Source organism: Semicossyphus pulcher, unplaced genomic scaffold, assembly GCF_022749685.1.
Source record: "Semicossyphus pulcher isolate SPU_LCO1_2020_fin unplaced genomic scaffold, fSemPul1.0.p SCAF_22, whole genome shotgun sequence".
Classification (NCBI taxonomy): domain Eukaryota; kingdom Metazoa; phylum Chordata; class Actinopteri; order Labriformes; family Labridae; genus Semicossyphus; species Semicossyphus pulcher.
In genome coordinates, this window is record NW_027211696.1 from 16,618,497 (window position 1) to 16,631,712 (window position 13,216).

Below are 13,216 nucleotides of genomic sequence, written 5' to 3' on the forward strand. Positions count from 1 at the left end.
TCGTGCCAAGAAAAATGTAGTCGAGAAGTTGTACAGCTGACCCCCCCGCCGCCCCCCCCTTTCACAGTCTTCAAGTAACACATAGACAGAGAGAGGAGAGGTCAGACAGAGGAATACTCACTGGACTGGTTCCTCCGCATCTGCCCCTGAAAACAAAAACAGACATTTATTAATGCATGAAAACGTTCGACCTTTTAGGCAAGAAGATTCCTTCTTTATTGGGAAATTATCACAAATAAGCAAAAATTACAAGATAGAAATGATTCATTTAAAAGTAGGTGACATTTATAAAGTGAAATTAGGGGTTATTCTTTGATACACGTGCAACTTCTGCAAGCTGAAACTTCTTCAGTCCTTTTTTTTACATGTCAAATTGTCTGAAACGTCCTTTGATAGTGTTTATACAATAATATATACGATCCTGAGTGTAAAAACCACAATGAAAATAGAGGAAAAAAACATTTCAATGGTTGAAACTACATTATGGATTACTCCCAGTGGCCGAGGGAATTTTCCACTTCAGAGTTAAAGACAGTAAATCACAGGACTTCTCTCCGCTCACACATACCACACGTTAAACCTAGGGTGAAAAATTCAGCAGCGCAAAACGCCGCGCTGAAGCCCAAACAGCGATCAGAGAGCGCGCCCCCAACACTTCACCTACTTCCCCTAACACCGGCCTTTTTTTTCCTGCACGTAAATCTGCCGTGTCACGCTGCGTAACACAAGATATGCAAGATACACTCGTGGGGGTCAGCGACCCGATGGAAACTTAGAGCATCAATTTCAATAAAGGATTTATTTTCACACGAGGAGAAAGGTTGGGGGGGGTTGTCAGAGGAAGGGAGAGGAGGGGGGGGGAGAAAGAGAAACAAAATGGGTTTAAGGAACACAGCAAAAGCGTTTAACCACCGTAGAGCTGTGAGGCCAGGGTTTAGTCCCACAGGCGCTAAGCGGCAAATGGGTTCAATTACGGCTCTTGCCGGCCACACACACACGACTTCCATTGCTATTTCAATAAAGGGAACACCGCAGAGGGGGAACCGAACAGGAGGAGGAATGAAATAGACAGAAAAATGAGCAGTGAGGGGGGAGAGAAAGAGAAGAAAAGCTCTCAATAATTCACACCAGATGATGCAACGTTCGTCACCACCTTGGATGTGTGTTTTATCGTTCGTCCAGAACTTTTCCGTATACATAAAAAAGGAAAAGGGTTCAAAACGGGAGAGCAGACAAATATAAAGTGATGGCTACTCTGGTGTTTGAATGTGGAACACACAAACAGCGGTTTGTGTTTTCTGTACTTTTAGGATGAGAAAGTATTTGTGGGTTTGGGTCAAAACAGCAACAAAACCAAACTGTATTAAAAAACAGTCAAGGACATCTTTCCTCCTGATTCTTATTACTTTAAAGAGCAGCTCCATTCACGTTTTAAGACATATAATACGCTCTGCTTGAAGTAATAAATTGTGTCTGATATTTTTTCTGCAAAATATGTACCTTGTAAAAATCCTCACAAAGCATCTCCTCCTTCTCCCTCATTAAAAATTCCTGAATCAGCCCAGGCCCCGCCCACTATGCAAATTTACATCCTCCCTCGTGAAAACAAAACACGTCTCTGCCACCGTTTAGCAGCAACTTGTTGAAACTCAGCTAGCTTGAAATGTAGTAATTAGTAGTAGTAATGTTAACGTTAGTAGTCAGTAGTGAGTTTGCAAAAATGACGATGGCGGCAGGGCTGCTCGATCACGATTATTTCTGTCAATGATTGAGATCACGGTTACTGAAAACAATTACTCATTGACTTTGGAACAGAAACCATTTATTCATGGATCATGGAGCATATTGGACCTCCACTGACGCGACTCTCTGTCTAAACGGCTCTGGATACTTTGTTCGGGGAGTAGGCGGGGCTGCTCCCCCGCTGCTCCTCCGTTGTCCTAACCTACGTCCGCAGCGCACACCTGCTTTCAAACACGTCATCATCGGCCTCATAAGGACAGTCCTTGTAACACATCGCCCACAACAGCGCACATTGACCTGATGCCGTCAGCCACATACGAGGTTTTGACCTAGTCTTGTTGTTGACTAAAGGCTTACTCTCCGTCATCTTCACTCGGACTGAACCACATGCCACTACAGCACTGGCGAGTGAGTGTGGGCGGGGAAAAGGTCACTGCTGAGGGAAAGCGGTGCGCTGGATTTATATCTTATTTTTTCAAATAATTGTTGGAAACCAAAATCGTAGTTGAGATTAAATTTGATGAATTGAGCCACCGTAGATCACGGTTACAGCTGGCTCGCACATCACTGAAGTGGTTGCCATAGGTTACACATAATGATATGCATAGCGTCACCCCGTCCATTAACAGGATTGGCTCCTTAGGTTTGTGACGTCTCAAACCTGGCAAACTGAAAACGTGTTGTTCAGCCTGTCCTTGGTACACTGCAGTGTAAAAGCAGACAGGCCCAGCCGTGGAGATGTTTACAAGGTTAAACACTTGATTTTCTCTGGAGGGGGTCTTTAAATAGAAGAAACAATCTCTATAAACTTGTAACTTATCTTTATCATCAACTCTCAGGGTGGAAAAAGAAAACATTTGTAGAAAAAAAACTAGGCAACTAACTCTATAAAGTATTCATAAATAACCACAAAAGAGTCCTGCCCAGAAGAAGTGGGCTCCAATAAAACCAAAAGAGTGAAAACAAACAAAGAAAAGAGGGAAAAAAAAGAACGAGGGAGCGAGGTAGAACACAAACAGCGGTGAGGAGAAGAAGGGGAAGAAGATGCCGTGACACTGCAGCCGGCTGAAACCCTCTAGACCCCCTCCGCGACACCGAGCGTGCCCTCTCAGCCGCTCTGCAATAACATTAACAACAACAGCAGCACACACACACACACACACACGCACGGCGAATGTTTGCACACAAGCAGTAGTGAGCTTTAAATTTTAATGGCAGCAGCTATTTTTCACCGAGCAGCAGCGGCAGCGGCGGAGGAGAGTGATTCAGAGATTGAGTGATGGTGAGGGCTGAATGAAACGGCTCCATGACTGAGGTCACGGATCAGGCTGTGTGCTGCGTGTTTGTGTGTGTTTGTGTGTGTGTGTGTGTGCGTGCGTGCAGCCTGCTGGCCACTGCTGCAGAGCGTTCCCTTAAGTGCCTACGAGGAGGGCAGCGAGCATGTGTGTGAGTCTGCAGAAAAGGCCAACAACATCAGACACTTAACTCGGAAATTGTTTCTGAGTTCTTGATATTTTCTTTAAGGTAAAAAAAAAAGGATCCCACGCTTGTTTCGCATGAATTTGAAGTAAAGAGAAAGCATGAAATGTGTGCAAACTTACAGAATCAGAAGCCAATTTGGCGTGTAAAATAAATTAGACATAACACATTTGCCTTTCCAATGTAAATAAAAAAAGCTTCAAGAAAGAGTGAGTAATTTAGAGTTTGCACGGTTAAACGCTGCTCCCATCTGCTCTAACAGGGGTTACGTATTCTCCTGTTGCCCTCTAGTGTTGCACAGGCAGAGCACACGTCTGCTGCAGCAACAGGTTTGTGTGTCGAGTGTTTGTGATGAAGCCGTACCGAGGTGGAGGGCGACAGGATGATGTTTCCGATGGAGGCTTTCAGCTCGTCGATGGTGGCTCGGTTCTGATGCGTGCCGTTGTTCGGCTGAACGGGCTTGATTTCTACGTGGAACTTCCTGGGTTCGTCCTCGTCCTCGGAGTCGCTGGACGAGTAGAAGGAGTTCTCTTTGGCATGTGAGCACGGAGCGGGTCAAGGAGGAAACAAGGACAGTAAACGCAGAGCAGGAGGGTTTGCACAGAGAAAAAACAGGAACAGATTCTTGATATTTTACAGGCTGAACAAGAGACTGAACGTGTTTGAACAGCTAATAAAAAAAGGATATCATTTTCATTGGCTTCCGGTCTGATGCAGAAGCCCTCTGCATCCACTTGGGGAACATTCTGCAAAACACACACAGATTACAAATCAAACTTTGTTGCACCTTTTAAGTCAGTTTAAGTCAGTGTTTTGCACATGTATCCGTTATAAATAACTTCCTAGGTACCTGAATGATACGCATTATGTATTTATCAACACTTTTATCATACTCATTTTTCCTCTAATTAATTCATTAATCACAGATCACCTTCCACAGCACAACACGGACATACAGCCACACGAGTAGATGTGCATTCACACACAGAAACTGCTCACTTCACGCTCTATAATAATAATAATAATAATATTTAATTACTTCTATTTTAATATAAATCTACTTTTTTGTGTTTTTTTTTTTGCTTTGTGTCACATTTCTTTAAATGCTCTGTTTTTAACTGTAAATCACTTTGAATTGCTTTATGTATGAATGCTGCTCTATAAATAAACTTTTCTTCTCTCCTTCTGTTTGTTTATTTGTGTTTGTTGTCTTTTTGTTTACTTGTTTGTTTAATTGGTGCTTTGATAACATCTGATCATTTTGTCTTTATTGTCCTCAAACACCAGGGTGTGTGTGTGTTATACTGTGTTACACTTTCTCTTCACATTCTCGCACAATAAAAAGCAAAAATACAAAAAAATGACATTTAAACGTCATTTTTAAATAAAGAAATTCCTCTTGTTTTATATGAGTCAACATCTGTAATATGAAGTGATATATAAATATATCTACAGTAGGACAGGTAACCTTTTGACCTGTTCAATGGCTTTATTTTATTTTTTCTTTGTATTTTAATTCGTCTATGGACACTAAATTAAGTCAAACACTTATTTGTAATTAAAGGCCAGCTCATGTTTTAGCACACATAAAATGCTCTGCTTAACATAATACATTTTGTCTGGTGTGTTTTTTCTGCAAAATATGTTTAATTACCTCTCAAAGCCTCTCCTCCTCCTTCTGCCTCATTAAAACGTTCTGAATCAGCATAGGCCCCGTCCACTATGCTAATTTCCAACCGCCCACTCTGTCGCGAAAACAAAACACGTCTCTGCCATCGTTTAGCGGCAACTTGTTGAAACTCAGCTAGCTTGAAATGTAGTAATTAGCAGTAGTAACGTTAACGTTAGTAGTCAGTAGCGAGTTTTAAAAATTACGGTGAAGGTTACAGCTGGCTCGCACATCGCCGAAGTGGTTGCCATAGGTCTCACATAATGATACGCATAGTGTCACCCCATCCATTAACGTGATTGGCTCCTTAGGTTTGTGACATCTCAAACCTGCCAATCTGAAAACGTGTTGTTCAGCCTGTCCTTGGTACACTGCAGTTTAAAAGCAGACAGGCCCAGCCATGGAGATGACTGCTCATGTTGTCTCTGATATTTCTTGTAGCACATGAAAAACACCACATGGAGATGTTTACAAGGTTAAACACTGGATTCTCTCTGGAGGGGTCTTTAATAATCTAAAGTTGTTTAATCATATCATAGCTAATTAGTTTGTGAAATAGAGAGGGTGAAATCATTACATGGGAAAATCACGCTGCAATTATTTCCCTTTATTTACTCGGTTTCTAAGGATTTACATAGACGGGAAATAAACACTGTCCCATCTGTGTTTGCACGATCCACGATTAAACAAACTTACAACAAACTGGAAATCATTTAATTCCAGAGTCTCATCCTGTCTCTCTTTGAAGAGCACAAACTGAAAACTTCCACACATGACATATTCGGCTGAAACGCAGATGAACAAACATGTTGTGTGTTGCTAGGTAACTTTTTTTTTACATCTTCATCACCACATTTTAAAAACATACTGTGGGTTTGAGAACACACAAAAATAATACAGTTCAATCAAAAAATTAAAGTGTAACCACATACTTTTTGTGGGGGCATATCTGATGATATCTGACATATACATCAGATAACATGTTAAATATGTCTTCTTTTATGATCCCTGTCAACAGATATGTCTCTTCATGTTTCCCCCCTTTTTTGTATGAATATTTTCTTTGTGTGTGTGTGTGTGTGTGTGTGTGTGTGTGAGTGTATTGGCTTGCTCACAGCGTTCTGGATGTCTATGGCACCGTAGTATCCGGGGGGAGCGCCGTTGGCAGTGTTCTACAAGCACAAACAGACAGAAATGAATGAATGAACGAGCAAATCTACAAAACAAACACGAGGGAACAGAGAGAGAGAGAGAGAGCGAGAGAGAGAGAGAGAGAGAGAGAGAGAGTCACATGATCAGAGGCAACAATAACTGCTTATATACTCACAGCAGCTTCAACTTCTGTCGACTCCCTGGAAGACAAAATCATCACATCGTTATATGAACGTTAACATGAGTGGAACAGCTTGTGTTGGTGGCAGAGAGCTACACTCACGTGGAGTCCGTGTCCTTGTCTTTCCTGCGACCTGGGATGCCAAATGGTTTCCTCTTTCTGGGTTTGGCACCTTAAGACAGAAAAAGTGTTTTTCAAGCACAGATTAAAAACATTTAAAGAAACGTTTGTTTTTGATCCCTGATTTACAAATTATGAGTTTGGTCTCATTTTAAACACTCAAAGCTTTACTTCAGAGAAATTGCACCTGATATTTTAGGTGTTTTAAACAACTTTTTCTTACAAGAATAACCTGCAGTTTGTTAAAGGAGAAAGAAGACGCAAACCCCTGAGATTATATTCATTTCTTTTTCTGGGTTTGGCATCGAGGGACAAAGAAAAGCACAGATTAAAAGATTTTAAATACTTTTCCATCGGCTTTTGATCCCTAATTTAAAAAAATAAAGAGTTTTAACTTGTGTTAAACACTCAATGCTTTACTTAGGAGTGTTTTAAATGATTTTTTCTTAACACGAAAAATCTGGAAGACAGTTTGTTTTTGCTTTCAAAGCTAAGTTGACACTTTTTTTTGTCTTTTTTTTATTCCTAATATCAAAAATATGTTTTATCTGAGAGAAAGTCCACTCGTTGTTTTAGGTGTTTTAGTCGACTGTTTCTTAACAGGAAAAACCTGGAAGACTTGCAGCCTGTGTTTGCTTTCAAAGCAGATATAACTAGAAAGCTTAATAGCCTGCATGAAGGATAATAATGTTAAATACTCGTCTATTTTTGATCCCTAATATCTTATAAATTAGTTTTAACTCGTGTTAAACATTCAATGCTTTTAGAAAAAGTGTTTTAAACTATTTTTTCTTACAAGAATAACATGGAAGACATGCAGTCTGTGTTTGCTTTCAGAGCTATGCCTAGAAAGCTTAATAGCCTGCATGAAGGAGACAGAAGAGGCAAACCCCTGAGGCATTACGGGTTATGGTTTCTCTTTCTGGGTTTGGCACCTTAAGAGCAAAAAAACTGTTTTTCAAGCACATAATTTGAACTTTTTAAAATCTGTTTTTGATCCGATGAACAAAACTCGAGTTTAACTTGCTTTAAACATTCAATACTTTAGAGAAATGCACCTTAAATGTCTGTTTTTGATCCCTAATTTAAAAGTTTTATCTCGCTTTAAACACTCAATGCATTTAGTGAAAGTCCACCTGCTGTTTTACGAGAATAACCTGGAAGACTTGAAGTCTGTGTTTGCTATCAGAGAAAGATGCAACTGGAAAGCTTAATGGCCTGCAGGAAAGAGAAAGACGAGGCAAACCCCTGAGGACATATTGCTTTCTCTTTTTGGGTTTTGCACCTTCAGACAAAAATACATCTTTTTTTTTAAGCACAGATTAAAAAAAGATTTAAAAGTTTTTTTTAAATCTGTTTTTGATCCAAAAATAAAAACATTCACCTGCTTTAAACATTTAATACTTTAAAGAAGTTAAATGTGAAGCTCTTGAACCAAAGTCTTACCTTCAGTTGCAATAGCTGCGTTGCACTCCTCAAACTCAATGGGCCCTAATGAGACAAAAAAAATCATTTAGGTTCATTTGGCATGGAAAGGGTCAATGACCCACTGCTGTGAATGCTGTGAATGTACATCACGCAATAATCACACACACACATACACACACACTTTGGCACACACACAACATGCAGTCTGGCGTGCCATACAGAGTGTGTACACAAACAGGGCTGGGCTGCTCCCACAGGGCAGACGGGGTCAATAGCGGAGTCAACTGTGTGTCTGGTGGCCCTCACAGAGATGTGACACTCCCTCTTGGGAACATAAAGCGCCACTCTACAGCGCGGAGGCTTCCTCACGCGGACGCGATCGTAAACCGATGCCGAATCAATGCAGGAGTGCTCTGGTATGCACGGCAAGCAGCAGGTATGGAGACTAACCCCGAGCTGAAACTAAACCGCCCCACACGGGACACGCAAATGCACTAACCCTATTACAATAAGACAAACAAGGCCGAAGATTACATGCAGTGAAGTGTTTAAAGCCACATGGACAAATCTGCTCTCGGGCTTAAGAGATGCCCTCTCCCCTCTCTCTGTTGCATGCCAGATAAAAAAACAGAGCATACATCAAGCAAACAAACACGATCGAGGCCGCACGAACACTCAAAGCCACAAAGATAATCACGGCAACCTTGATTAATAGATTGAACTAACAAATTGTCACATCTAATCCGACCGATGACTTGAACATCACTGGGAGCGCGACCAGCCTTTTATTTGAGCAAAGAAATAACATTGCTTTTGGTGAAAGACAACAAAGTTTACACTTAATTTCCTGCTCATCAATTATACACATTCACCTCCGAGGCTCCTCCTGCACCGCTCGGGACTGTCAAGCTTCAAATGCGCCTGCAGGAACATTTATAGGGGGCTTCTTTAATAAAAAAGGGGGACGGGGGGCTTTGACACACTCGCACACACACACACTGAAAGGAAGCTGGAGGAGAACCAGAGGCAAGACATGCGATGAGGGTGCGTGTCAATCAGGGGAATCTGGGAGGCTGGGCTGTTGGTGTCTGTGAGATGTTATTATTATCTATTAGAGAGAGTGACAACTTGGCTGCATGACGAAACAAACTACAATCAGCTTTGTTGGTGTAATCCATATGTTTAATAGTCGTTACACTATTAGCAGCAGGGGTGCATGTTTAGAACCGGCTCCTAGAAGACCCCAAATCTCAAATTCAAAGCGCTTTAAAGTGTTTTTTCGAAGCATCTCTGACCTAGAAGACATGCAGTGTTTGTTTAGTATCAAAAGCAGATAAACATAGATACACTAGTTAGAACTAGAAAGCTTAATAGCGTACAAGACGAGCATGAGAGAGACAGAAGCGAGAGAGAGAGAGACGGGGCAGCACCCTCCGGCAATCTTTCCGATACGCTAACATGCCTTGACCTGAAAACAACAAAGCTAATGATATTTTGACTCAAAACGTATACAGTAGCAGCGGCCCCGGCGCGGGCTTCTCCCCAGAGGATGCCGGTCGCGAGCAGAATTGACGCATTGTTTGGCGTGTGCAATGCTGAGTGAAAGCGCAGGGAAGCGGCGAGTCACGAGAGGCATGCATCACGCCAAGTGAAGTGGATAAAGTACACCAATGACCGATCTACTCTACTGTGCAATATCAGGGCCTCTTCACCGCCGGCGAGTACACAGCGACGGCACGAATGAGTGTTAGTGTGTGCGTGTGTGTGTGTGTGTGAGGGGGTTTCATGCCAATCAAAACACAATTGGCATGCTCGTCCAGGATTCATGTGAGGAAGCGAGAGAGGTCAGTGTGCTGACATAAACCAGGTGAGAATATCAGGGGGTGCATCTTTTCCTGCAGCATTATCTCTCTTAGATGCTGTCAGGCTAATGAAAGAGGACGCAGAAAGGGGCGGAAATTACTGGAAAATTACAAATCCTGTTCTGTGTTCGAGCTCGGGGATGTTTAACAAATGCTGAGGGATGTACGTAAGGCCCAGGCAGAGCAGGAACTCTTTGCCGCCGGCTTCCTGCGATTGCATCTGACAATATTTATGCACACCAACTGCAAAAGGAGTCCAAACACCAGACAGATGAATATTACCCCAATGTGGGCGGAGATTAGGAACTGTTTAAACATCTCCTAAACAGACAGACGACTTTGTTTATACAGGGGAAGATGTTTCTTTTTCTTTCTGCTCTCTGTGAGGGAAGCATGCAGTCACGCATGAGCGGAGGATGGTTTTTTAAATTGCATATGCTTCACATGGCACCGGGAGTGGGAGTAGTAGAGGGAGGGCTGAGAGGGGGTGAGTTTGCGTGTCTGGCCCACCGCCAGTTGACAGCTCAGCTGGATATCGTTGAACACTCCGAACCCCCCTGCCTCGCAGCGTGTCACTTTGGGATTGTTTCCGCAATAGAAAGTTTATTCAACCTCTCTCTCTCTAAAGGCACCGGACCGGCCATCCGTTCAGCTATTTAATCAGGGGACAGACAGGTTATTTTTCTGACAGGGCCGGGGCTGCTGCGCGATCCCTAATGAACAGCTTGATACAAGAGGAATTTTCTGACCGTTTTTTTAGCCTCAATTAATTCTGCTGTCCAAACAAATGAAGGCCACCACTCCTCGGACGCAGCGTCTGGACACAGGGGTCGCCGTTTGTGTACACACAAACACAGCGGAGGTGAACTCTTTGTGCCCGTGACCTGACGTAATGTAGTACAAGTACGAGGGACCGGTGGAGTAATTGGATATTTTTTGAAACTGTTCGCATGCGACCGATTTCACAGATTAATCAGGAAAAATAAAAGAGGTAATGGTGTAAAAATCAAGCTTCCGAGCGACTTTTCCGAGTAACTGCTGAGCGTGTGCGTGTGAAAAGGAGCGAGGCAAGGGGCGAGGGGAGGGGGGGGTTAGAGCCAAAGGAGTCTGAGGAGTATTCCCTTGATTATTGTGGCATGGCGAAGTTTACACAAGAGTCATTGTTGAGCTCTGACCTCCTGAAAAGGTTGGTTCTGGCTGCTTAGTCTGCGAGCACAGCAAAGCCCCCAGTGTGTCACATGCTTACTGGAATGCCGAGCCTGCCTACCTTTACAACAGATTACTATGATTGACTCTGATGGCCCTCTCCAACTTCTAATTGCCCCTCTCTATACACCCCTACCCTCCCTCACAAGGCAGAAGGGCCCGCTCTCAGCGGCTGCTAATGTATTTACACACAACACAGACACGGACAAACATTGGCTCACCTGGTCTCTCCTTGCCGGTTCCTTTGCTCTCGGCCAGTTTCTGTATTAAGCTCTCCACTGAGGTGTTCTCCACGTTCCTCACGAACTCATTGTGGACCTAAAAACACAAAACAATGCAAGACATTTATAAACGTGAGACTTGTTTGGGAAAACATTTGGAAAAGTTCAACATCAGCAGCTGAATCTCATCAAAAATCCACATCGGCTGCCAGATTTTTTATTGATTCGTTGTTGGGGTTCAGAATTTCCACAGTTAACCGAAGATCAATCCTTTCAACGCTGACATTCGCCGCAGCCAATCAATGACAGAAAGATTATTTGGGGCCTTTTAATGGGGTCCAGTTCTGCTAAAGAGAATAAAACACATCACTCGATGAAGGTCAGATTAAAAAGGAGCTCTTGCATTTTCATATTTGAAAAAGGTGGAGAAAGTTTTGCGACATTAGTTTGCTTCAGCCAGCAGCTGTGAAACGGGCTGTTTGACGAGCATCCACCTAAAAGTGCTAAAAGTTTGTGCCACTTTCAGGCTACGAAGGGGACATATTTTAGCGATGCACTCATTGTCTATTATTCTAATGTGTTTATGAATCACGTGTCGTTTTAAAAATTGTATACATATTTTAATTTATTTTTTGGAGCCTCTCCTTCCTCCTGAAACGAACAAGCCATTTCGCCATTCAAAGGTCAGACCTGAGCCACAATTGGCTGACAGTATTTGGAGTGACCGCGTAGCCCCTCCCCCACGTGGGGGAGCGGCCGCACTGCACTGTCACTCCAAAGTTGTAAAAAAACATGGCTGCTCTAGGATCGGTTATTCGGCCTTATATGTGCGAGCCAGAATCTCCACGAGGTATCGGAATGGGAAGTTGAAATCTCGACAACGACTTGACTACAAGCTTGTGCGAGAAGGCAGCCTGAGGTAAATGACGGTGAATGACGATTGGTCGATTTCAGCGAGAGCAAGGTTCTACGTAGAAACCTGCAGCTGTTCTGAACGGCCCATTTCAGAGGCGACCTTTTTAAAAACTTAATTCTGGAAAAACACAGAATTATGCAGTTTTCACTTTTTCACTGCAAACAAACGCAACACGCAAAAAATTTGAAACCCATGAAAATATGAGAATATCCATGTAAACGCTACGGCCCCTCGCTCTCTTTAAAAGCACCAGACTCAGTTTCTGGTGTACCGCTGCCTTAAAGCTTTTATTTGTTTGTGTGGCTGCTGTTTTTGTAACACACAGATAAAGGAGGAGAAAATGACGATGATAGTTTCAGCTGGCTCGCACATCGCGAAGTGGTTGCCATAGGTTACACATGATGATACGCATAGCGTCACCCCGTCCATTAACGGTATTGGCTCCTTAGGTTTGTGACGTCTCAAACCTGCCAATCTGAAAACGTGTTGTTCAGCCTGTCCTTGGTACACTGCAGTTTAAAAGCAGACAGGCCCAGCCGTGGAGATGACTGCTGATGTTGTCCCTGATATGTCTTGCAGCACGTGAGAAACACCACATGGAGATGACTTGATTCTCTCTGAAGGGGGTCTTTAAGTCTACCTGTGTTCCTATCCAAAAAACACCTCAACTCACTTTGCGTCCAGGAACCCCCCCCTGTTCTTACTGTTTAAATCCTAGAATGAAATGTAGTTTATTGTATATTTGCACATCATAACTGATGAAACTAAACATGTCAGGCTCATCCTATTTGAGGGATTGCAGTCAGAGAAGTCAAAGGTCAGACGTGTTTGCAGTCATGTCAAACCGTCAAGGATTAGCGTCACGTGTCGAGTGTTTGGTGTGATTTGTTTCATGAGTGGGAGACAAACGCAGTCTGTCGATGTTAGCTCTCCCTTTAGCTCAGGCTGATTTGCTTTTATCTGCTACTCATAACATTTATATTTGATAATTGGCCTGTGGAGACTGCTCCACTTTACTGTCTTTCTATGGTGTCAGGCTGAATCATTGTTGTTGGCACTGCGCTCTGCTGATGCCCTTTGGGCAGTATCGGAGGAAGGGTAGTGTTTGTTTGCTTGTTTGTTTTGGATGTGCATGTGTGCTTGTGTGTTTACTGAGGGGGAAAGTGGAAGCGATGTATAGTTCTGGGGATGAAGAGCAGCGGCTGACTGCCATCTCACCAGAACCATTTAGATGTGCGT

General features: G+C 43.0%; 1 protein-coding gene across 1 annotated transcript in view; it reads right to left on the reverse strand.

The window, feature by feature from the left end:
* Positions 1-101: 101 nt before the first annotated feature.
* Positions 102-13,216, reverse strand: part of fcho2 (FCH and mu domain containing endocytic adaptor 2) — a 40,527-nt gene continuing 27,412 nt past the window's right edge. Inside the window, exons 8-15 of the mRNA XM_069673880.1 lie at positions 11,062-11,158; positions 7,791-7,835; positions 6,327-6,396; positions 6,219-6,243; positions 6,007-6,063; positions 3,909-3,968; positions 3,586-3,759; positions 102-146 (exon numbers count right to left, since the gene is read on the reverse strand). Of these exons, the coding sequence (XP_069529981.1) occupies positions 102-146; positions 3,586-3,759; positions 3,909-3,968; positions 6,007-6,063; positions 6,219-6,243; positions 6,327-6,396; positions 7,791-7,835; positions 11,062-11,158 (573 nt within the window). The remainder of the gene's footprint in view (positions 147-3,585; positions 3,760-3,908; positions 3,969-6,006; positions 6,064-6,218; positions 6,244-6,326; positions 6,397-7,790; positions 7,836-11,061; positions 11,159-13,216) is intronic.